The sequence below is a fragment of the Drosophila sulfurigaster genome, chromosome 2L (genome assembly GCF_023558435.1).
Source record: "Drosophila sulfurigaster albostrigata strain 15112-1811.04 chromosome 2L, ASM2355843v2, whole genome shotgun sequence".
NCBI classification, from domain to species: domain Eukaryota; kingdom Metazoa; phylum Arthropoda; class Insecta; order Diptera; family Drosophilidae; genus Drosophila; species Drosophila sulfurigaster.
In genome coordinates this window covers 7,409,350-7,434,908 of record NC_084881.1, presented here as the reverse complement: position 1 = coordinate 7,434,908, position 25,559 = coordinate 7,409,350, and the positions used below count along the sequence as shown (strand labels likewise).

The 25,559-nt window shown below is 35.5% G+C and overlaps 2 protein-coding genes across 2 annotated transcripts; both read left to right on the top strand.

Annotated features, from left to right (window-relative positions):
• Positions 1–6,590: 6,590 nt before the first annotated feature.
• LOC133848510 (E3 ubiquitin-protein ligase NRDP1) lies at positions 6,591–8,194 on the top strand. Its single transcript, XM_062284126.1, has 2 exons — positions 6,591–6,747; positions 6,815–8,194. The coding sequence occupies exon 2, from the start codon at positions 6,842–6,844 to the stop codon at positions 7,844–7,846; it is 1,005 nt and encodes a 334-aa protein (XP_062140110.1). The 5' UTR covers positions 6,591–6,747; positions 6,815–6,841; the 3' UTR covers positions 7,847–8,194.
• Positions 8,195–23,833: 15,639 nt separating this feature from the next.
• Positions 23,834–24,841, top strand: LOC133850445 (cilia- and flagella-associated protein 299-like). Its single transcript, XM_062286551.1, has 2 exons — positions 23,834–24,254; positions 24,312–24,841. Exons 1-2 carry the CDS (start codon positions 23,940–23,942, stop codon positions 24,702–24,704), a joined length of 708 nt encoding a protein of 235 aa, XP_062142535.1. The 5' UTR covers positions 23,834–23,939; the 3' UTR covers positions 24,705–24,841.
• The last annotated feature ends 718 nt before the right edge of the window (positions 24,842–25,559 follow it).

The window sequence follows — 25,559 nt, the reverse complement described above, 5'->3', positions numbered from 1 at the left end:
GCTTCTGCTGCTGCTGCTGTCGTGTAAGAAACGACACCCAAAAGTGCGGGCATTAAATGAAAGTTGCACTTGCTTTTCCTATTCCATTTGCTCTTTTCCATTTTCTTTTTGTTGCATTTTTTTTCTTCTCCAATTGGCGTAAATTGCAAGCGCATAAAAAAGTGATAAGTAGTGCAAGGCAAGAGCAGCTTAGGGTTGGGGCTGAGACGAAAAGGGGGAGGTAATGCAATCCTTTCTATTGGCGATGCTACTGCAGCTGCTGCTGCTTTGTCTTCAACATAACAGCACCCAAGTGGCAAGTGTCAATTGATTTCCAGGGATGTGGCTCTGGTCATGACCATTTCCCAGTCTCTGAGTGTGCGTGAGGGTGTGTACAAGTGTGTGTGTGCCTAAAGCGCATTAGCTGCAAATGGCAACAACAACGGGAACAACGAGATAAAGTCGCTGATTGCATTAAAAGCACAAATAACTGCTAAAATTCAAGAGATCAACAAATATGCAAGAAAAATTGCCAGACTACAAAGCAATGAAATTCTAACCAACATTTCACTCTTTTAAATGGCCCAAAAGCAAACGAACAATTGTCACAGCTTTAAAGTCTTTTAGCCAACTCTCTTCACGTTAGCTTTATTCTCATCCTCTTGACAGGCGTCTAGACCCAATATTTTGCCAATTTTGGGCTGGGCTTTTGTTGCATTTTGCCTTTTGCCTTTTGTTGTTGTCCGTTCAGCAGACTTCTAAACTCGCTTGGACTGACTGGAGTTGAAACCAAAATACAAGGAGTATTAGCAAAAGGCTGGCCGAATGTCCGCAATGCTCGCATATAAATGAGCTCTTTTTTTTGAAACCATTCAGAAGCTGTTTTTGACTAAAGTTTAAATACTGAAATTGTATTTAAGAAATGTTTGTGAAACTTCGAAATATACCGATTATACTAGAATTGGTATAAAGATATACCATTACATTCAAAATATACTGTAGAGTACAAAATATACCAGATTATTAGTTTTGTTAAATCACCATTCCCAGGCAAAATTTGCATTATACCATATTTAGTATTTAAGGTATTATAATTATTAATTCAACTCCTATGGTCACACTATTACTGTCCCTCCCCGGTAAGAAGAAGCGTTTTCTCCTCTTTCTTGTTTCTCAAAGTGTGGTGCTGCATAAATATATAAATAAAATTAACATATAAATTAAAGAAATAAATATTCTATCATGCGTTATTATTGAAAACATTCAAGTGAAAGAGTTTTCCTATAATTAATCGAAGCAATTAGGATACATAAATATATAATATAAAATTACTGTAGCCTCAGAGACATACGTGTTTATGTACAGACAGATATACGGACATGTAAGAATACTTTGAACTCAGTTATATATTTCACATATTTAGTTTCTAGTTTTAGCTATTTTGTTTTTGTTTGTTAGGAAGAAACATTTAGTGAACTAGTGATAAAATGGCAATAACATTTTTGAATGCGAGAAAACACAAACCTAAATAAAGTTTATATTTGTGCAATATTTTGATATTTTCTTCTTAATCTCAAGCGCATACAAATAAAACTCTGACATTTTCAATTGAAGCGATGTCGAATTGCATATTTCATTCAACCCAAACAAAACTCTTCAAACTCCAACTCAAATAAAAATAAATCTCTGTGGCGTTTTTGTGTGCTGGACACAAACCCACACTCAAATAAATCAGATTAATGTGTACTTAATATTTGCCATTAAGTTTTTATTACTTTCCCCATAGACACATACACGTACACGCAACACACACAGACACACTTGCTATTATATGTATATGGGAGTTTGTCGGCCAGGTACATAAATCGGAGGAACCCGTTAAACCCAAATAAAATATGTCAATTGGTTACGATGAAATAAACGGTTTATTTTGCTCAGCATTGTAGGGCGAATGCGAAGGGAGACTTTTTTTTATTTTATTGTTAGAAACAGGAAGAGAAAAGTTGGCAATATAAGTGAAATATATATTTGGCAATTAAATGAGATAATTAAAATAAATATTGTTGCGAAAACTATGAATATATAAATTATTGTGAAGAAACTTTCGATGAAGACATTGTATGAATTAAAATTATTTTTAAAGCATTTCTGTAAATTAAAACTAAATGGTAACTACAAAATATTTATAAGTTATGATTATCTTAGCAATAACATTAGTAGAGAAAATTCAAAATTATACAAATAACATTTCAATATTACTTATATATTAATCAAATCAAACAATCAGTGGACGTATGCAAAATATCTCTTAGCTTTAACATGAAAGATTCAGAATTAAATAAATTTATGTATACATACATAAGTTATACGCAGTTACATAGTTAAATAAGGTACGCACTTAAAAAATAATTATATCTTGTGCCTAAATGATAAATGTCTCTTTACACAATTAACATCTTTAGCCATGTGGAAATTAAAAGATAGTTTTTATTGTTGAATTGTCTCTCTACACCAATGAAATTTTACACAAAATAAGCTAAGCTAAGATTTGAAATAATTGAAATAATTATTTCTTAATGAACATTTCTTTCCACCGGTTAATATAAACTTAAAAATAAAAATCACAATTTATTCTGTAAATGTCTCTTTCCACCATAAACTTCTTACACAAGCTTAGTCTAACTTTAAATCGATTCAGGTAGAACTAATAGTTAATAGGGCAAAACCCAGAATTTAAATGCAACGCTGAGTCTAAGTTCAGACGTGGCCAACTCTTTGCGGCTTTGTCTGAGTGGAGTTATGCCAGACATTTCCTGTTTTCGGTTTTGCCCAGCAAAACCTTTGCTTCCGTGTTCACACGAATATGTCAGGCAAAACATCGTGGGTCCAGCTTCAGTGAATTTTCAATTTTATCGCTTCCAATTTTCAGACACATTTTCCGCCACTTTCCACGCTTGGTGCCTGGACTCATTCTTAGCGTAGTTTGTATTTTTCATGGCACGCTTTGTGTGTTTTGGTTTAGCTGCTACGTGATTTATGCATTGGTGATTAGTGGCGATTCCTTGGGGACGCAGTCATAATTGTGTCCGATCAGAAAATCAATTCCATGCGCCAGCGATGCCGACAGCGCAACAGGAAACGTCAAACACTTTACAGACTGCAAAAACAATATGCTCAAGTGGCAGTTGTTGTTGTTGTTTGTGGCATGCAGCAAACGCAGACATTGCAAGCACTATTAGCGGCAGCATGTGCTGCCATTGTTATCATTGTCATTGTCAACGATAACAACAACAAGTCTAGTTGCTGCAGCATGCAACAACAACCAATAACAGCAACCACAATAACAAATAATATCGAAGATTTCGTTTCACGTACAATTTATGGTTCTCATCGCATAATGGGGCTTACAATGTTTTCCCCAAGCTATTCTCTTTTAAAGTTTAACGATAGGCAATTAATTTCATATATTACATTACCCAAATTTATAATGTCTTCTATACATACATTTTGTATCTTTAGTTCCAACATTGAGTTCAAAATTGGGTTTTTTCGTACAAAATAATAACAATCTAATTAATATAAAAAATAAAGTGAATTATATTATTATATTTATATATATAAAAATACAAATTCAGATAAATTTATATGGGAACATATTTCTATACTATGTCAGTTACAGATATAAGATAAAATTTCACTTTGTAACTCTGTATAATTCGGTGTGAAAATATTTTGTGAAATAATTGTTTAAATTAAAAATAAAGTTCATATACAACTTTACCCAAATCTATAATGTATCCAAAAATAAATAATTCTATATTTTAATGTATTTAACTGAAGATAGTTTTGTAAGAAACACTTTCTATAATTTCATTATCTAAAATGATACATGGAAGTTGACTTATTAATTAATCTTAATAATTTACTTCACAGAATATATAATTTATAATATCTATTTAAGCACAGTTTAATAAAAAATTGAACACTATGAATCAATGACATTTTTTGCATAAAAGTGAGTCAGTGTTTTTGAAAACACGGTTAAAAAGTGAAGTTCGAGTGGAAATGTTTTCCGTGAAGCCTTTGAAAAATATGTATTATTATAAAATTTGTTGTGTATTAATGATTATTATATGTAAAGGTTTTTATTATTCCAATATATAAATATAGTTTGTCATAACTAGATATCGGTTCTTTAGATTTTGTACATAGGGAAACTTCCTTTAATGAAAAGCTCAATTAATATGATCTCTTTTTCAAGCGGACTAGTAGCGAATGGCACCCATTTGGTCGTCTATATATAGTAACTCTTTTAAAGGTCATTTTTATTAAGAGCAATTTTGACCGTTTGTCTTTTTGACTTAGATAATTTCTAAAGACTCCACTGTGCGTATAAGGAAGTGCAACACATGCATAAATTAAGCAGAGCTGAGAGCGAAACTGAACTAGAGGGAGAGAGAAAGAGAGAACGAGAGAGAGAGAGAAAGAGAGAGAGAGAGCGAGAGCGAGGGAGAGGGAGTGAAAGCCCTATGGATGGGTTTGTGGGATGTTGAACAGGTGGCGGGTTAACTGTTGGTGTTGTTGCTCAAGCGTGCATGTTCCCCATTATATATACAGTCAGACATTATCGGCACTCCCCCTCCCACACACACACACACACACACAGACACACCAATACAGAGATAGATGCAGGTATATGCATAAAACATGTCTCGGCACAGTGGCAGCAAATTGAATCAATAATATCCAATCATGGGTTAACAATGCGAATTGATTTCTAGGCAAGCATGCCGCATACTTGCAGGATACGTAGCATGTTTGTGCCTCAGCCATATGCAAACAAGGATAACAACAACAACAACAACATCAACAACATCAACAGCAGCTGCAACTATTGGCCACAAGTCAGAGCCCTTTTAGCCTCGATGGTCGGAGAACAAGCACATCTAACAAGTGTTCATGTAAATATTAATTAAGTTTTGGCTTTTGCTGCATTAGCCTTATGCTTTTGTTGCCGACAGCACAGCACATATGGGCAGGACACTGGGCAGGACTCAGGACTCAATACACCAGCAGGTGTAAGCATCTGTGTTATCAGCAATATTAGTTGCATAGTTTACCAGCAACCTTTGGCCTTTGTTTAATCAACTAACTCAAGTTGCATCTAAGTACTCGAGAATCTTCTGCACTTTGGGGATGGGTTGCCATTGCATTCAATTAGTTGACAAAGAGTTTCATTTAATTTGACACTAATTTGCTCTATACTCATTTGTTGTTGCTGTTGCTGTTGCTGAGGTTGTTCACAAGCTTGTTTGTTGACTTAAGGCAGACACTGTTCGAGGCTGTTTGCTGAATGCAAATAAATAAATTATCAGTTTGAAGTGACTTTGTTTCATGGTTTATAAGTTAATTAATTTACTGAATTCCTTGAAGATAAATATGTTACACTTTACTTAACTCAATTAACAGATTGTGAAACTTATATCGCAAAAGTGTCTTGAAAGGTTTGAAAAGGTTGCTAAAGTTGTTAGTATAAAAAAGTACTGAATATACTTTAAACATAAGAATGTTTTTAAAAGTTTCAAATATCGCAAGCGTATTTTAGAGTTGTAATCATTAACTCTTTCCTCTTTTCTCTAATTGAATTCAAGAAATTCCCATTAAAATTCTATTGTGCATTTAGTTTTTAATTTAATTCGTTTTTCTGTGAAATAACGATTTTCAAATGGTAATCGCATTTGCAGAACTTTTTTAATATTGCCTATATTGAAGCTATTCATTCAATTTGAGAGAGCCTCAATTCAATTTGTGTGTCACAGCTTAGTGCGAAACTTTGAAAGGACCATAAAAAATTATACCAACTACAAATGCAATTTGTAAAACTTTAAGTAGCAAATGGTGTCGCCAACTGCCGCGAACAGAAACAGAAACTGAAACGGAAACTTTTCGCATTTTCATTACAAGTTTCGCTTAAATATCTTCCATGCAATGTAACCTCAATTCAAGCTTGTGCATCTGCATAATTTGCACAATCTTTTAATGCAAATGGTATGAATTCATTCATGGCGTGAAATGAGTCTACAAATTGCATAAGTGATTCTAAGAACTATTTTCAAAAATAAGTGAATTTTCCAATAATAGATGAATACAGAAGCTATAGCACTGCTTTCAATTCTGTGGCCCTTAAGCGAGTAAGTTCGAAATGTGTGATAGATAAGAGACGTGTGGTAATAATTTTATCCATGCACATTGGTTAATTCTAATTAGAGTTCTATTGATTCTATTCTACGTTGTTTTGTCAGAATTATTGTGTCGAATAAAGTTCTATTAATTCTCACAAAAATCGCTAATATCATAAATTTTGGATCCTAATTTTAAGTCTTTAACTCGACTTATGTATTTTTGGTCATTGAGAGAGTTTTATCTTGCTGTATCTGAAAATCAGAATTGTATTGTTCCAATAAGTGTCACTTGATTCGAAATCAATCGATTAAACTGAAAGCGAGTTACTCTAACAGACGAAAATGAATCAAAATACTTGTTGCTTTTCAAAACAACTTGTTTCAGATGTCAGTTGAAAGAAAGCTAACGAGTCATTTTTAAAACAAGAGAGAGAGAATTTAATGTCAGTTTTGGAGAAATTTGTATCAGATCTAGTCAACTGCCGGCTGCAACGCAACTTTCACATTTCGAAACGAAATTTTTGAAAAAAAAACGAATTGTTCTTCATTTGTTTTGGCTTTCATCCTTTAAAGACAAGAGATAAGGGTAAGCAAGTGTTGTCCACACATCATCCCGCATTCCCTAAAGAATCTATCTCACCTTTAACTAAAAGCGACAATTATTGATAAGTGAAACCATCATGGGCTACGATCTAGCATTGATCATCGGACACGTCGATGAGGAGCTGCTCTGTCCCATTTGTGCCGATGTGCTGGAGGAACCGATGCAATCCTCAAGCTGTGAACATGCCTTCTGTCGCTATTGCATCGAAAAGTGGATGCAGGAGAAGCAAATCTGTCCCGTCGATCGCTCCGATCTGATGCCCGTTCATCTGGTGTCCGTGTCGCGTCTGATGCGCAACATGCTCAGCCGCCTGAAGATCAAGTGCAGCTTTGCCGAGAACGGCTGCACGGCGATCCTCTCGCTCGATGAGTTTCGCGATCATGTGGCCAACTGCAAGAACAATCCCAAGGTGGTGGTCATGTGCACCAAGGGCTGCGGCATGAAGGTGCCCAAGGACGAGCTGGCCAAGCACAACTGCGTCTTCGAGTTGCGCGAACAGCTCAAGGATCAGATCAGCGAGATCAGCGAACTGCGCGACCTACAGGCGCATCAGGAGCGACGGCTCAACGAGCATCGACGTGAGCTGGAGTTGGTACAATATTATATAGCGGCACTGCGTTCCACCAATCCTATTATACGTAATGTTGGCGACCAGCTGGATCGCTACTCGCTGATGCGCTGGGGCCGCAGTCTGCCTCTGGCCTCGGTTCGCACCTGGGGCAGTCTCATCTCCACCCCGGACAGCCCAATGCACATGATGGTGAGGGAGGGATTGCGGGCCAGCGGGTGTCCGCTGCATTTGATCAATGTGCTGATGGATTGCTGCTACGAGGACAGCTGGCCGGAGGGGCTCGCGACGCTGGAGATGCGTCGCATGAATCTGCATCGATTGGCGCAGTTTGTGACACGCCTCCTGCCAGTCTTAATCACTGGTAAACCATGCGTCGTTGTCCTGGGCGGCGACAATGCTCACATGCCCGAGAATCTGCGGCCCACGCTGGGCATCATTATGATATTTGTTGATGGCGTCGATGAGACGCATTCGGAGCCATCACCGTTGCCGGATAGCGACTATATGTGAATCAACATTTTTGGGGGTTATTTCATTCGTGTTCGAATCGCTCAAAATCATTTCTTTGGATGATCAAATTTTCTAACGTTGTTTTTTTTCTAAGTTTGGCTTGGCTTTCGATATTTGCGCTAGGATGTGATCGAATTGCGGTATCAAAATTGTTTAAAAGTATCGCTGTCGTCCACCTGACAACACCCAAACAAAAACAAATACATGTTGGGTCAATTGCCAGTTGTGGAGCAGCAACCCATCAAATATTGTTTATCTAAATTGAATCAGTTTGCAAATCCAAAAAAAATTTATTACTGCCTTTGTGGTTCTGCTTTGTACAATTTATAAATTGGATTTAATAACTAACATATATATTTTTATTGAAGAAGAAGTAGATAAGAGCATAGAATATTTAATTTCCATTCTTGGATTTACTAATTAACTATTATTAAACAACAAACTAAGAAAGATACAGTTCAGTGTGATCGACTGTAAGATTCCCGACTTCAAAAGGCTCTTACCCTATAGGTGGAAGGTATAAAAAGACTTCACTTTCATTGTCTATCTGACTAGATAGCTTTGTTCAATTATTGTGAATTTAATTATTCAAAGTATTCCCAATAATACAAATAATTATTAAGATCCGATCGTTTAAAGTCTCACAGTCAATGAAATAAAGTTCTACAAATATATTTTAATTCTATATCAAATCGATAATGTAAGATTATCAGAAATCTACATAAAAATCCGAAAAATTAAGTATATGGGCAAAATTAAGTATGCATATCTTTTCTGAAGGTAAGAAGATTATTATTATTATGCTTTTGTTGCGTTTTCAAACCGAAAATTTAAATGGAATTACAAGAGTCTAAATTTTTTTAAATAAACTAACCAACTTGTATTTTACGAGCAGATTAAAAAAAATCTAAAATTTATACTGTGTTCTCTTTTTCCTTGAACATTTTTTATATTTTCTTCTGATCAAATAATTTTTGTGTAAGCACATAATCATTTACATTAATAAATAGCCCAGGTAATAATTTCCATCTAACAATCGTTATTCTTAAGCTTGAATTTAGCGAAAATTAGATGCAAGCTTAAAATTGTTGCAGCTTCTCTCTTTCTATTATAAAAGTTTGCACAAGGATAATATCATTTTGTTTTGCGCTTTCTTCACAGGCCAAAGGAAATCAAATCTACCAGTTGCACACAATTTCGCCGAGATATTTTCATAAATAAATGCTGAAAGTTCTTGTGCATATTTATGGCCTCAAGAGCAGCGGAAGTTATGTAAATCTGCAAAACTTGTGGCTCAAAACAGATGGCGGCTTAAAATGGACTCTTGTCATCGTACAGCTTGTGGGTGTTCTTCTTGCTCTTGTTGTTGTTGTTGTTATTGTTGGACAAACAACAATTTACAAAATTTTATTTAGAAAGTGAAATTTTAACAAATTAACTGCGAATAGGAAAGCCGAAAAACAAACAAATAACCAGACCAGAAAGAAGGACACCTTTTCACTCAACAGTTCCATTTGCCGGGGACCAAATGCTTTTGAATTGAGTATATCGTATGAATTGTAAATTTTGCACAAACACTCAAGAGCACACACACAGACACATAGACACGGACACAGAAGCATCCTCTAGCAACAACACATATTGTTATGTCCAAATATTTACACAATATCAACTATATATGCAAACACAGTGACAAAACTGACAATGACAATTTCTATATGTAAGTATGAATTTGGTTTTAAATTTCATTTCGTTTTACCATCCGTTTGGATATAAATTTTCATGTTTTCCCTCAGTTGGCATTTGCCATTGTCCGCTTGCTTTTTTTGTGACAACTGTACACATAACTATCTCACATTTTGCGCTCATACTTCTTTCTGTCAAACTTCTGAGCTTCGTTGAATTGCAATTGCATTTTTCTATGCATTCGAAGTGTGATTGTGAGAGCAAGATACTTCTTGTTGCTTATCTACTGGAACAGCTGCGACTGGACTACACAATAGGTTTATGGGTTTACTTTGAATGTTTGATTTGAATGTCGCCTCTGAACCAACAGAATACAATGTGCACTTGCAAATTCCTTACACAATAATCAGCTGCATGGGAAATAAGAAAATATTAAGAATCAGCTTGGAATTAAAAATCTTACTAACAGTTTAGAGCATAGGATTAAAAGAAACTTCATTGCAAGGTGAATAGTTTGTGATGTAAAAACTAAAAGAAAATGTAATAAAACAAAAAAAAAATATTTGAATAACAAACCTAAATCAATATTGAAGCTAAGTGCGTGATTTACTCCCTCAACGAAAGTAATTACTTTAGCACTTGGTTGTTATTTATGGCTTTCTAAGAAAGAAATCAATATAAATTAATGTTCGAACTTTGAAGCCACATTTCCAGATCTGTCAATTTCAGCCGGCGATGCGCATTAGAATATTATCAGCAATTTTCGTTTGACTTCGTTTGGATACAACAAACTGTAGCAGACAATCGAAAACACAGCCAATGAACCAGGCTAATTTAATAAGTCAAACACAACATAATATATACACAATCACACACACACACACACTTGAAGGCCTAGAACAATATTTTTCCAATTGAACTAACGCCAATATAATGAAAATCAACACTTCCGGTTTGCTAGGCATCAACGCAGAGAGCAGACGAAGGATACAAGCCACAGTCAACTACAACTACACTGACACACACACACACACACACACACACATACTTAGGCGTCCTAATCGACACGCGGCTCAGCTTCCGCGAACACCTGGACTATGCTGGTAAGAGAGCTGCTGTCGTAGGGCAGGCATTGAGTCGAATAATGCTAAATACGCGCGGCCCTAAGCAAGGTCGGAGACTATTGCTACAAAATGTGGTTAGAGCAACAATGCTCTATGGCGCTCCAGTATGGGTGCAAGCAATGGAGGTGAAGGCGTATAGGCGGAAGATGCAGACGACCTATCGACTCTGCGCGCTGCAGTCTGCACTTCAGGACCATATCGGACGACGCCGCTTTAGTGATAGCTGGCATGATGCCACTGGATACTCTGGCGTTAGAGAGGACTCACAGCTACAATCACAAGAGGGCTAACCAGATGGAGGATGTTCACTACATGTCGACCAATTTTAAGACAGAGTGCCTAAGGAAATGGCAAGATAAGTGGGACACATCTAGTAGGGCCGCTGGACCCATGCTCTGATCCCAAACATAGGCAAATGGGTCAGCAGAAATTTCGGCTTCGTCAACTATCATCTGACGCAGATCCTGAGTGGGCACGGCTGCTTCCGCAGCTACCTATGTAGATTTGGACACGACAGCGACCCATGTGCCTATATTGCTATCCCGAAGCTGAAGAAACGGCGGAACACATCCTAGTGTGCTGTCGGCGCTTTGCAGTGAGAGACAGCTCGAAGAAGCGATAGGATGTAGACACGGACTCTATTGTCAACCGTATGCTGGAGAAGGAGGAATACTGGTCAGCGGTATGCAGCTATGCAGAAAAGTGACCACCGCACTACGAACTCTCGAAAGGGAACACCCGCAATGAGCTTCACCGCAGTAACGATGTGTATTTATTCTAGTGCCTAATGTTATGTTATATTTATTATATTTAGTATTAGATCTAGTTCCTCCGAATAAAAAAAAAAAAACACACACACACACACATACACGCACATACACAGTGAGAGTGTAACGAGCTACAAATGTTCACCGCAAAATGTGTATTTGCATTTATATTTGTTGTACTCGACGTGTTGTCATTTCATTGCAAAAAGCGAACGTGACACATTTGCCTCAAGTTGTCAGCGTCGTCGTCGTTCTCGGAATATTTCCCTCACTCAATCTACGATTATATCGTATCTTTAGGTACGACTTTTTCCTCAAATTAGTTGACGAGGAGTGAGAGCTTGGAATAAAAGCATTTAGCTAAATGCGAAATTAGGTAAGCATTGAAACTTTAAAAAGAAAATTTAAATCAAATAAGAACAAGAAATAATCATATTAAAATTATGTAAATGCATTTAAGATGGAATATAAAATGAATACTGTAATATGGGTGTAGTATTATTATGGTGTATTGTTAAAAATTATATAATTATTATATATGCTAAATAGTTATGTATATGTATCCTCAATAATGGAACTACTAAATTATTGAAGTATATTCGTTCTTCCACATTATCTATTAGCTGCATTAAAAACAATCATTTATTGTAAAATATAAAATTAATACTGTGATGTATATACATAGTATTGGTATGTACTGTGGTATATTGTTTAAAATGTTACTAAATTAAAATTAATAACATTGCATATTAGAATCTTCTATTTAGCTGAGTGGACGAGTCTGTGTTCTTTGGATGGATGGAAATCAGAAATTGTAAATTAAAAGCTGCATTTTTAATCAAATTTAAATTTTAGGGTATGAGGAATATCTTGATGTGCGGACCTAACTAAATGTGGCTACAACTAGAAAAATATAAAAGAAAATTACCATGAATAACTGTCATTTTGCGTTGTTGTTTGTTTGCTCTAAGTCGTGCACATTACACGAGAACGTGGATATGTACGACATATATATATACACATAGTCCAAAGGATGCCATCATCTGCAACAGGCGAAGAAGAGAAGAGAAGAGAAGAGAGAGGGGCGTCGTGTCAGCTCCCATCAGAACACGGACGAAGCGGTCACGTTCGCATCGTATGACCGAAACGTGCAATTTTTAGCTTGGACACAAGCCTGGACCAAGGACTATGGAGTACGGAGAGTTGGGCAGTTGGCAGCGCAATAAGCACAAGTTTTATGCAATAAAATTAGCCGAACAGAGGAACGCACAAGACACACGCAGCAGAATGCTCCTCACTGGCTGATAAGATAATTTTATTTGCCTGTTATTGCATAAAGTCATGTGAGCAGCGGAAATGAGTTGAACTAAAGTAAAACGCTACGTGCCAGGCAACGTACGGCAAGAATGGGAGAGAAAATGCGGAAGCACAGTGAAAGTGGGGAAGCCAGTGAAATGGCTTCTAATAAGATAATTGACTTGTTTGCGGATTGATGTAAGTGCTTGTTAAATTGCGACTAAGCCAAAGATACTTATGGCTGGATTAAGAAGGTCACACGATGATTGTTACATCAAGTATTTTGCTTATCTTATTGCAATTTAGGAATGGGACCTTAGCTTAAATTTGACTTTGACTTGAAAATGTGTCAGCGACACAAAGCGATTTGAAAAGCGATAAAGAAAACATCAAACATATTTACTTGACCTTCTCGGTCGCCAAGCACAGCATCCACCTGGCAGCCAAGCCAATTGAAGCTACCCCAAAATGAGATGAAGAAACAGCCAACAACACACAAATTAGGCAAAAACGCCAGCTCGATTCGGTGTTGGATCATTGCGCACTCAACCGGCATTAAATCGCTTGTAGTATTTATAAGTGCGCCACGGCAATGGACTTTATGCACGAATTTCACTTCCCTTTAATTCGACTAGGGTAGTTGTACTTTGTCACCAGGAAAGTTGCAGTTACATTGCTATTTATGTTTATTAAAAAAAAAATAAGATATGCAAACATTATTCATAAAATATGTATAAAAAATTAAAAAAAAATTTATATCTCATAAATGGTATTAATACTTATAATTCACTAAATTATATAAAATCAAGTAAAAAAGCTATAGGCGAGTGTGCTCTTTCCACTTTCATTTTTGAATATAAGCATATATATAATAAAAATACTAAATTATACCAAAGGCCATATTTGGTAAATATGCTTAGAGATACTTTCAAAATATACCGTAGATGACAAAATATACCAGTTTGTCAGACAAAGCAGCCAAGACCCGATTGTAGTAAGCGCACTTTGCAATTTTGTAGATGTGTATAGTAACTTTTCCTAAATTCTCATTTATAAATTAAAATATTCGTTTCAATTTAAAAGATTATAACTTTAAATATATAAATTGAGTTAAAGATCTAATTGGTTTGCTTGTACTCAGTATATTCAGTTTTGTTCTATCTTTTTTTATTTTATATCAATTTTAAAATTTCAAAATAATTATAAATTTAGGATAATAACACAAAACATGTATTCAAATTTTAGAAATTTCTTAAATACTTACAAATATTTAAAGTAATGTGAAAATGGCAAAATCGAGGACCAACCAAATGGAAAACCTCATACAACAATTTTCACCGTATCTCTAGACGTACGAAAATTAATAATTTATGAATGCGAAAAAGAGTATTCCCAAGCCGTTGTGTTATTGTGTTCTCCTTTTATTTATTTATTTTTTGTATTTGGAAAAGACCGTTTTGCTGGAATTTCACAAGTGACCGCACACACAAAAATATTTTGCCACACCCGAGGCGACGCGAAGCCAACAACGACAATAACAACAACAACAGGAATAACAACAGAGACGCCACAATGAGAGCGGCAGCAACAACAAGAGCAAGAGAAAAAGCAACATAGAAAGGGAATTACGGGGTCGGTTTCAAGTGCCGCAAGAGCACTTAATACTAATTAGCTTTGCGCCTACGTTGTGACCTACGACCTGGCGTCCCCCGCATTTCCGGCCGGAATCGGAGCCAATCTGTGCTGCGTTTAAGTGGCCACAACACGCAGTGGGCGGGTGGCAAAAGTGGAAAGGGGGAAGGGGGGAAGGGGGGAAGCAGGACACACTGGGGAGGTTGGGATGTCGTTGGCCGGGTTAACAGCTTCGGGGCGTCATTTTTATGAGCTAATTAAGTTGTTAGACCTGATGAAAAACTCATTTGAAGCGCTTCGCTGCTGGCCAAGCTAGCTGCTAACAAAATGCTAAAATACTGCTGCATATCTAATTTGCATTAATTAAGAATCAGAAAAAATGTGGTAAATCATCTTCTACACACATTTTTTTCATATTTTTCGTTAACCAAAAGTCAGAGGGCTTTAAGCTTTGCTGCTTTGGCCAATTAATAAGCAACATTGCGATTCGCACTTGCAACTAATTGGCTGGCAATTTGCATTCACATTTATTGGCAGCTAACTTCTTGGCCAACTTCTGTTGCCAACAATCACTAAAATTGGCGCAACACTTTTAACGCCATGTTGTTTGGGCCAATGTCGCTCTTGGTTTTTGGCATTCGGTGGCCAACTGTAAAATTCTCAACGACTAGTTTTGTAATTTCTTCCAACTTCCAACTTACAACTTGGGCCGGCCGCCTCGACTTTGCCAATTGTGAAATGAAAAGCGTAACTTTTTAATAGCCAGAACTTGGGGAACTCCTAGATTTCTGGACTTCTTCTGGCCAGTTCTAAAAACTTTTCGAATTATGACTGTCGCATTGGAAGTTGCGAAGTTTTGACAACGATTGTATGTCCCTTTTTTTTTCAAGGTCAATGAGAATGGGATGTTGAAGCTGGAACCTTGATTTAAATCCTTCTAAAGTATTCAATGCATAACTTGTTACTTTTTTAACTCTTCAAATATTTGGAATGAAACAAATCTTAAATCAAACAATTAATTATTAAGCATCTAACAATTTTATGCTTTTTGTATCCCCATAGTAACATAAATATATTTTTTTAAGTTTTCACGCACATTAAAAACAATAATTGCAAATAAATTCACAAATGGTGTCTGGGGAGCAATCGAGTGCTGAATATATTGATCTATAGTTATAGCCTAAAAGTTTTTGCGGTCTATTCAAAATGTGTCGAAATGCCAATTTATTTTGCAGTCAGGCAAATCGAACAATGATTAATCATTGGCGGCATGACATAATTATTTCTGGCAGCAAAACTTAATGAAACCCATTGACAGCTTGAAGGCAAACTCGCTTCCAGAAATTTCTGATACTTCAGTAATGATTATGTAATGAATATGTTTTGCTCTTGGCTGGTTTGGAAACTTTTCGGGTTTTTTTTTTTTTGCTGCGGCAAACTTTTCGAGTGGGAGCGACAAAAGTGTTACCTTATTGAGCTGCTTAGCGGACTTTTGTCGCTGTCGTGATAAATTATGTTAATAATGTTCTTCGCCCGGGATGCGGGGCAAGTTGCTGCACAAAAGTTGTGAGCGCTACAAAAGTTTTTTGCTCAAAGCATTGCGAACATTGCGAGGAGGCAGCTCATCCCCATAGCTTGTCAAGAATCAGGCCACGTTCAGTTGGCTTCCCCGTCTCTCATGCCGCTGTCACCTCATTTTCGACCATAATATTGTGTGCATCTCATATTGAGTGGTCTCCCTAAGTAGTTGGCCACACACTTTTTGCCACCAACTACAACAACAACAACGACGCATACTTTATTAATTCACTTAGCAAAGTGTAATCCTATCACGTCAATAAGATTATGGTTTTGAGAATCTTTAATATTTTTCTTGTTGCTGAGTCTCCTCGTCCTTCTCTCCCTCTGATCCTGGGCGTTGTTGCTGTTTATGGAAATGACAGAAGTATCTGGGAGCTGCCATCCAACCGAGCAACTTTGGATTTGGCTTTGCCAGTTGGCGTCATGCATAACAATGACTTGTGCGAGAGGCAAGAGAACTTCAGCCACGATGTCGATGCCTGCCACTGAGTTTTCAAGTTTAAGCCATTTTAATATTAGTATATAAGTATGTGTGTGTGTGCGTGTTTGAGTGGGTAAACGTTTGCCTTCATCTTTGCACATCAAACTAGATTTTCGAAATTCTCATCGTGGCTGCCGTGTGGGCTGTCATTTTTGGTTTTTGCTGTTTGCTTTTATGATTATTAAAATATTACATATGTTTTATGCGCATCTTGAACGCATTATGTTCCTTGACAATATTACCTTTACAATTTAGATGTAAGCGTTATTAAATTAAATATAACTTGAATTTATATTGAATATGAGATAACTGTCTTTATTTATACATTTAAATCAATTTTGATATGTTCAATATATTTAGTCGTTCGCGAACAAAAGAACAATATTGAGACTTTATGAAGTGAGCAACTGAATAAGTTCAAGTCGATCATTCTCTTGGTTAAGTTGTTTAATTTTGTTCGTTAGTTCGTTCTTTTGAAGGCTGTTCTCTTTACAAAAATTTAAATAGATTTAAATCTATTTTGATATGTTCAGAAGAACATTTCTTTAAACATTTTGAGTTGTTTGCCAACGAAAGAACAATAATGAGACTTTGTGAAATGAGCAAAATAAGTTCACCTTGGTTCCGTTGTTCAAATTGATTTCGTTTTTGATTTTGATTATTTGTTTATTTGTAGGCTGCTCTCTTTCTTTACAAAAATATTTATTAAACATTTAAATTTATTTCGATATATGAAGAACATTTTCTCGATAACAATAAAATCGTAAGTCGTTCATGAACGAAAGAACAATAATGATATTTGGCAATGTTGTTCAATTTTGCTCGATACTTAAGCGCTGTATCCACCAAAAGAAAAAGCATTAATTAATATTATGGAATCGCAAGACTATATATGCAATTTAAAATAAAGAAAATATTGCAACCAATTTACAATAAATGAAATAGGCATGTGATTTCATCTGTTTATCTTTTAATTATTGCATTAATTTAATAGGCAAATGTTTGAGTCTTCAATCAATAAATTTGTGTTTCTTTCCTGCCAAATTTAGGGTTATAAAGGTTTCCAAACACTGACACTCAACAATTTGTGGAAGTTGGGAAATATATTTTTTTCCGCACGTTCACAATTTTGCTCATCTAGGAACAGTGCTTCAGCCAAAGCAGCGTATTATTAAATGAATATTAACGAAATCAAACGATGAACAATGTAGCAAACAAAATCAAACGAGCTAATCGAATGATCTTGTTTAATAATCAAATTAAGTAAATTAATTAGTAAATTATTTACTAGTATACAAGTAATAATATTCATTTCAATTTATTTCCATAACAATACTTATTTTATTTGAAGTAAATCAAATGCAAAGAATGTAAAATATTAAATAAATTTTAAATGTGTGTAGTACGTTGAACTGTTGAAATTAAAGTGTTTGAAAATGCCTCTAGTGACCGACTACTTGCGTCTAGTATTTATTGTGCTTTGATAAAAGCATTTAAATGATCTGAACAGATTGTTTAGGTGTTTGTCGTAGCGTGGCTTGTTAGCATTGTTGTTGTACGCCTTGAAGAATCGTTAAGATGGCAAATGTCTACACAAAAACCAAAAGCAATTACGCAGTCTTGTTGGGCAGACCAACAAAAGACGGGCACTGAGCAAAACATGTCCATGTCCGGTGCAATAAACATTCATTACGTATGGCCGCATGCCACAAACAGAGCCGGACAACAGCAGAGCATAACACAGCGTACTCTATACTTGTTGTATTCGTGGACGGTTTGCTTTAGTTTTTATGGCACAGCTGCCACTTGCCAACAGACAGCCAGGAAATCAGAGCACACATACACATGAACACGCAACACACAAACACACACACACACACACACACACACGCACACTCAATATCTTAAGAGTCGCTGTAACAAGGAGACGCAATGGGAATGTAACTGAAATCGCCAGTCGTCCGTTACGGTCTCCGGAATTGAACAATAAAATAAATGATATTTGCCCAAGTGGCTGACTGGCTGCCTGACTGGTTGGGCTTCGGTTTTAAATTCAATAAAATTTTATGAAAATGCTGCGATTAAGTTGTATACAATTTCTATATATGTGTGTGGCATATGCCTCGCTTGCCACATGTGCCACATCCAGAAAGGGTCAAGGCGTTTGGCCATATTGGCTTTTATGACAACGGTCCAAGTGGGCGTAAAAAAATGAAAACTATATAATCAGCGTTAAAAATGCAACAGCTGCTGCAACAATCGACGAGAAACTGCAAAACATATTTCAATTCCGCCACGTTACAAAATGGAAACGTGACAAAAACAATTTATTCGTATTTTCTCATTTCGTGAATCCTGTGAAAAGTGCAAGAAAAATACAAAATTTCTTCAATAATAATATCGAAATACACTCTATCGAAAAAGACTCATTTTAATTAAAATATTTGTTTATTATTTTCATTCTATTATTGTTCTACAAAAACTTGACTAACGTCTTTATAACTTTAGTAAATATCGAAAAAAAAAAAGTCTGCACATTTTTGAATATTTTCCATGTCTCAATTGAAGCATGTGATTTTTGTAGTAAAATTGTTCGCATTGTAGTGGAAAATATTTCCAGAAGAACATAAATATTAATGTCACGGTGGCAATTTCTCATTTTTCTTTTTGACTTTGATGTTTTAATTAAAAGCACCTACATTTTATATTTATTTCCTTGCAGCGCTCTTTATTTATTTGTTTTAAAGTTTTTAATTTTATTTCTGCTTTTGTTTTAGCAACTGCAAAATGCGTGTGACAAATGTGTGGCAATAATTTTGGTCTGCCACGGCATGTGTGACATTTATTACAAATTTTTAAGGTGCTGCCTTCGATTGTTCTGAGTTCGTCGTCGTTGCTCGTTTCTCGATACTGGCAAATAAATTAGCTCGCATTTAAAATGGGAAATTGGCAATGGAAAACACATGTGGATGGCTGCCATCGAGTTCAATGTATGGCAAATAAATCATTCGATTGTGGCATTTCATTTAAAGAGGGTTACAAATAAATGCTTGCGAATCATATGAGCTATTGGCACAATTTTGAAACGGATTACAACCGAAAGAGGCAACTAACTAAGTGTAGTTAAATATTTTTTTTTGTGTATATTAAAGTAATTTCTTTCAACAATGGAACTTTGATTAGAATATTTATAGAAATTGTCAACAACCAGTCATTTGTTATATAATCTTAACTCAGTTGACATGCATTCTGTAAAGAAGAAGATTGGCAGACATACGAGGCGCTTTAGTGACAGGCTAATTTGCCATCGAAGTAGACTCGCTAGGAGACTTTCACCTATCAAAGTACTAAGGAGCTTAAAGCGTTAAGATTTCGCCAAAACGTTTACTCAAACGTGAACTGCGATAAAAATTGCCTTTTGATATGAGTATGAAGTTTAGCCTGAATAATTTTTCCCTAAAATGTGTTGAAATGGTTATTTATTACTGTAAATCTTATAATAGTTTTTTATGGTAGGCAAATAATAGTAAATAAGTTTATTACATTTTTAGTATACACCATTCACTAATTTTTTTTCCATTATATTGTAAATAGAACATCACAATGGTAAAACTTTTGTGAATTGTAGAGAAGTCGTAAAAACAAGTAGCTTTTATTTTGTGATTTTTAATAATATAAGCATAATGTCGTAGGGCGTATTGTGCTGTTTTTGAAACTTTAAATTGCAGGTCAAAGTTAAAGTTAATATTTTTAAATTTGCACAATCTTTTTGAATATGGTTTTGAAGTCTGTCTAGTTAAATATATTCTCACTCAGGTTTACAAGATACACAAACACGAAAAGAAGAACTACAGAGATTTAAGAACATTTAAGTCCTTGGATCAGACAGCCAAACTAAATGAAATTAACATAAGAAAGTTGCACATGTTTATTTAAGGCGCTCTCAACGCGGCCTCGAGTGGGGAAGGACGAGAGGGGAGCGCAGAGGGGGAGCGAGAAATGCTTTGCTCCTCAGACACTTAAGTTCAGCTCTTAAGGCCTTCGCACATTTACTTAAGTTATTTGACTTTTTTTTCTCTTCTCTTCTCATGTTTTTGTTTTTGGCTTTTTGGTCTTTTTTTGTTTTGCAGTCGTCGCAAAGGCCCCGAGCAGCAAAAGGGCAAAAAGATGCTGTTGCTGTTGCAACACACTTCGTTCTACATATGGAGTAACATTTTGTTGTTAACCCGCTGTGTGTGTTGTGTTTTGTTGTGTTGCCAAAACAGTGGGATCGGGGCATGGATTTTGTTTTTGTGTTGTACGCTGATTCCTATTTTATAAGCAGAGCAAAGCAGCTCGGGAATAAGAAGAGCGTGTCAGTGTTGGCATTAGAGCTGACATGCCTGCAGGGACAATGCCAGGACACTCAGTGCCACCGACTGGCTCCAGCGTTGAGGTATCTAAAGGCCATTGATGTGTATGTTTGCTTGTTCGTGTTGTTGTTGTTTTTGCTTGTCTCGACTTGATTGAGTTTTATGCACAGTTTACTCTCTCGTGTTCCCGTGTTGCCTAATAGCCGTCGGCCCTAAGCCACGTGGCATACATGCTTAATTTAAGTGACGCTGACGGTGACTCTGATGTTGATGCTGATTTTGATGCCGACTACGTTGATAAACTGAGACCCTTTGAAGTGCGTCTTGTGCTTTAAATTGCTGCCATTCGATTTAAAGCTTACTTACGTTAATAACGCAAACTTGGCCAAGTGCTAAGCCAACTCAAATCTGAACTTTGACGTCATCGTTACTCCATTGTCAGTCCATTGAACGAGAGAGTTGAGTATTTTTTTTCATATGCTTCGCTTCTTCATTCTTGCCATTCACCTTTATTTGTGCTACGATTTATTTATTCAAAAGCACAACAGTTTTTTTCATATATTTACTTATTTGACTTTTAGCTAAACTTGGAGTCTAGTCTTTTGTGCCAAATGCCAATTCAATGGGCTGCATTCATGAACTGTCTGCGTTTATTTTTTTTTCTATTCCTTTTTTTTTTGTTGCTTGTTTGCTCTTTTTTTATGAATGTCTGTGAAGAGTTTGAGCGAATGCTCACTTGATGCGAGTGGGTGTGTGTGTGTGTGTTTTGGCTTAGAGCAAGTCATTGCTGTTACACCATGACCGAGCAGTTGACGTCATTATAAGTAGACACACATAAATATGTATTTTGCCAACAGCTTAGTCAAAGACCGCATGATCAAGTAAGAGTTTAAATTCTAGCTACGTTTAAATAATACTTTATTTTCCGACATGCAAGGCTAATCGATACTGATATTTTTTTTTGTTAACTTCTTTTAGCGTCCATCGCTAGCGCTTTTCTTTTTTTGAAGTCAGCTTTAATTAGACGTCAGCAGCTTGGCTAAAATGCAAAGTGGCTTTTCTATTTGCTTGGTGCTACTTTTGTGCAGATTTTCACGGCTTAAGCAAAAAAGAATCTCCATTATGCAGAGCCATCGAAGCGCAAAGCGCCACTCAAAGTCAATTTCCAGACGTCTGTCAGTTGAGTTTTAAGGATTTCGATTCCATATTGCCAGTTTGGGTCGAAAGCCAGGCTAAATTATGCATTGTATTCCAAGCAGTCAGACGCAGACACACACACACACACAAAAACGCACACATATACGCAATCATACTCTTTCGCTGTCTCACACTGCATATTTATACGGCAAATACGTTTTGCCCCTGAAATTAGGCAACAAAAATTATGATTATGATGTGTTCATTGTTTTAATGCGCCCCGTTGCCAAAAGGCAATTTGCCAAATACGCAATACAAACAAATGTGCCTGCACACACACACACACACACACACACACACACACACACACTGGCAGAGTCGCACGTACACACATACTATATTTGTAACTTTTTCTTGTCGAGCACCTAGACTTTTCAAGTGCTTACAAATCGTCTTTCGCTTGCAAGTATATTTAATGGGTCAACATAGCTAACTGATAAGGTTTGTAACACTTCGTAAATATTACACATCAAGTTTGCATACATTTTACCTTTCTTTCTTCAAATAATAATATTATTCCTTCATGAAATGAGTGTTCTTAGGCCACATTTCGTTTAAAATATAAATATAGAAAAAAAAAAGCAATATATTAATACAAGATTTAAAAAAAAAATGTAAAATATTTATTTCCACATGATGAACAACATGATACTATACAAGAAAATTAAATTTTTCTTCATTCATTTTTACTGAAATTAAGAATAATATTAACTTTCCCAAATAAGTATTTTAATAATAGAATAGAAATACTTCATATTTAATACACATAAATGTATTCTCAATTATTTTCTTTCACAAATAAATACCTTAATAACAGAATTTATAAAAATATGTGAAATATTTTTTTGTAAATTTAATTTTTATAATATACTATACAAGAAAAACTAGCACTTTCACGCTACATACTTTCTTTTTGAAATCAGTATTTTTATTTCATTTAAAAAACAAATATTTTAAAAAGAAAAATATGTAAACATATGTTATTTTTTAGAAAGCTTATATAATTTATAGGAATTCGCCAGCATTTTCTATCATTATTTGTTTCTGAGATTTATACATATTATTTTATTTTAGTTTTTAATTTTATTTTAGTTTAAAATGAAATCCTGTAAAGTTTTCATTTGAGAAATTTTGAGTTTTAAACAAATGAACTTTTGTTTAACATACACTAAAATGGTTTTTTTGTATTTCTGTAAAGTAGGGTAACAAATATGTGTGTCACTTTATAGGAAGACACTCGTTTTCCTTGTTGGCTTTTGTCTTTTGGCACAAGAATTTTGTTTACATTTCGTGCTGCTAATCACATGCAAATCCTTTTAAGTCGCAATGACTTTGTGAGTCGGGCGCATAATAAGCTCATTTGTAATGGAAATAAGTAGACACACACATACACGTACTTACTGTATGTGCGTATGGATGTAGAAGTGTGTAGGTGCCTGTTTGTGTTTGTAATAGCTGCAGGTTATTTGGCATAACCTTTTTTGTAGCTGTCGCTGCCATTTCCAGGACTAGAACTCCCAGTGTGTGTGTGTGTGTGTGTGCACTTAGCCTTCTCTTATTTATGAGCACAAGTGTGTGTGTGTGGGTGCGAGTGTGTGTGTGTGTGTGTGAGTGTGTCTGCATGTCGCTCTAGCACATTAAAATATGAATCTAATGTTCATTTTATGCGCGTAATTTACGCTACCAGGCAAAAGCCAAGTGCGTGCGGCTCATTTTCGACTTGGATATCTTCCATTCCTCGTTATTTCCTCTCAACTGGAACTGCATAATGACGTGTAACCGGGTCTGAAATATATAACATATTCAATAAAATAGTGTTTTTACTTCAATTTCCAGTAGGCTTTGTATGCTTTGAAATATAAGGGCAAATCGCTCGATTCATTCAATTCAGAGGCACACAAACAAACTCATACACAAAAAAACTGAACTTTTTTTTAGAAAATCAATTATCTACTGATTAAAACACTTTTAATAACAATGGGAACTCGAAGCGACTTCAACTTGATGAATTTTAGAACGTACTCTGATTATCTCAAGTCGTTCACAAAAGTCGAAGATTATCGTTACCTTTCAAGTATGAACGTCATTAGGTCCCTTGTGAAACTCGGTTACAGTACCAATGCAACAGTGTACGAAGAGGAGGAGTTCTATAAAATTAAGAAACATCTTTATGATTTGATTAATCCGAAGGCGGTCACAAGCAAATTGTTTAGCCAATACCTTGTGGGAGATGATCCGTTATTAGTTGCTCTAGCAGAGCGTGAGCAATGGAATGTGCAGAAAAAGTTATCGGTATGTAATGAGATATTTTAAATAACAAATATAATGAATTCCATTCTTTGCGCATAGACGATTATTTTTCTACAGATACGACAGAAGAATGGCTTTGATATTTCGGGTTACATTGACTATGCCGATAGTCTTCGCAACTGTGCAATCCATGCTTTTGGGGCAACCAATTGGAAGGCTATTTTTGAAGGTCGAATTCTGCTGCGTCCCAATCGCACCAATTTGAGTTTCTATGACTGGCACACGGGAACAGTGAGTTTCAATAATAGTGACAACTTTGAGACCATGCAGTATGGCACTACTTTGATGTTTAAGCACTACGGAGATCATAAGATTATTCCCGTCACAATCCTGGAGTCTGTCCATAAGGATAACGTTAAGCGTACATTAATTGAATCGCCTTTGTACGATAATGTGGTCTTGTATGATCACATTGTAAGGAAAGCTTCATAGTTCTACAACAATAAAGGTTTTTCCAAAAAATATACTTTTTTAACTATAGTAATTGACACTCATGTCCAAAATTATTTGCCATCTCCTTATATGAAAAGTGTTCTTTTTTACCACTACATGAAAACGGGAGATGCAAACAGCATCAAAAATATTATATTTTGTGCATTACTCAGAGGTGTAGTATAATGGTATTATTACTATTTTATACTTTATTTCGAAATTCATTAATGTAATTTGTTATCTATTTTATCACCTCTTAAAATACATACATTTTTATTGATTCATTGAGACTGGGGCTATAACTTAAAAAGTTTTTAATTTTTCATATCCATTAAAGCAGCCCATTCCACATTTAATACGATTGTGACGAAGACTTTTTGAGTTTTTTTTAAATATACTACAAATTTTTGTTTCTATTTTTGGTTTTCGTTTTATTTATTTATTTATTTTTTTTAAATATTCTGTTCACCTCTGTCTTAAATTTAACCCATAGTTAGAGAGAAACTCATTCAACTTTAATCTGATACAATGTCTCCGGAATAAGCTATCTCTTTTGTATTACTAAATTATGATGTAATATCAAATAAATATTGATCAGATCATTCCGCTGAAATATAAATATATGTTAAAATATATATTTGTATATATTTTTTGTCCACAGTAGCAAATATAAGATTCGGTCTTCATTGGTCAGCAATTACAATTCTCGCTAATATATCAGCCTGTCAAAATGAATTAGAACTTTATGGAAATCATAAAACATATATTTAAAAGGGATTAATAAAATTCGAAGATTTGTGCGATAATATTCTGTCAAGTAAAAAAATAAAAAGAAATATTCAAATAATAGACGTA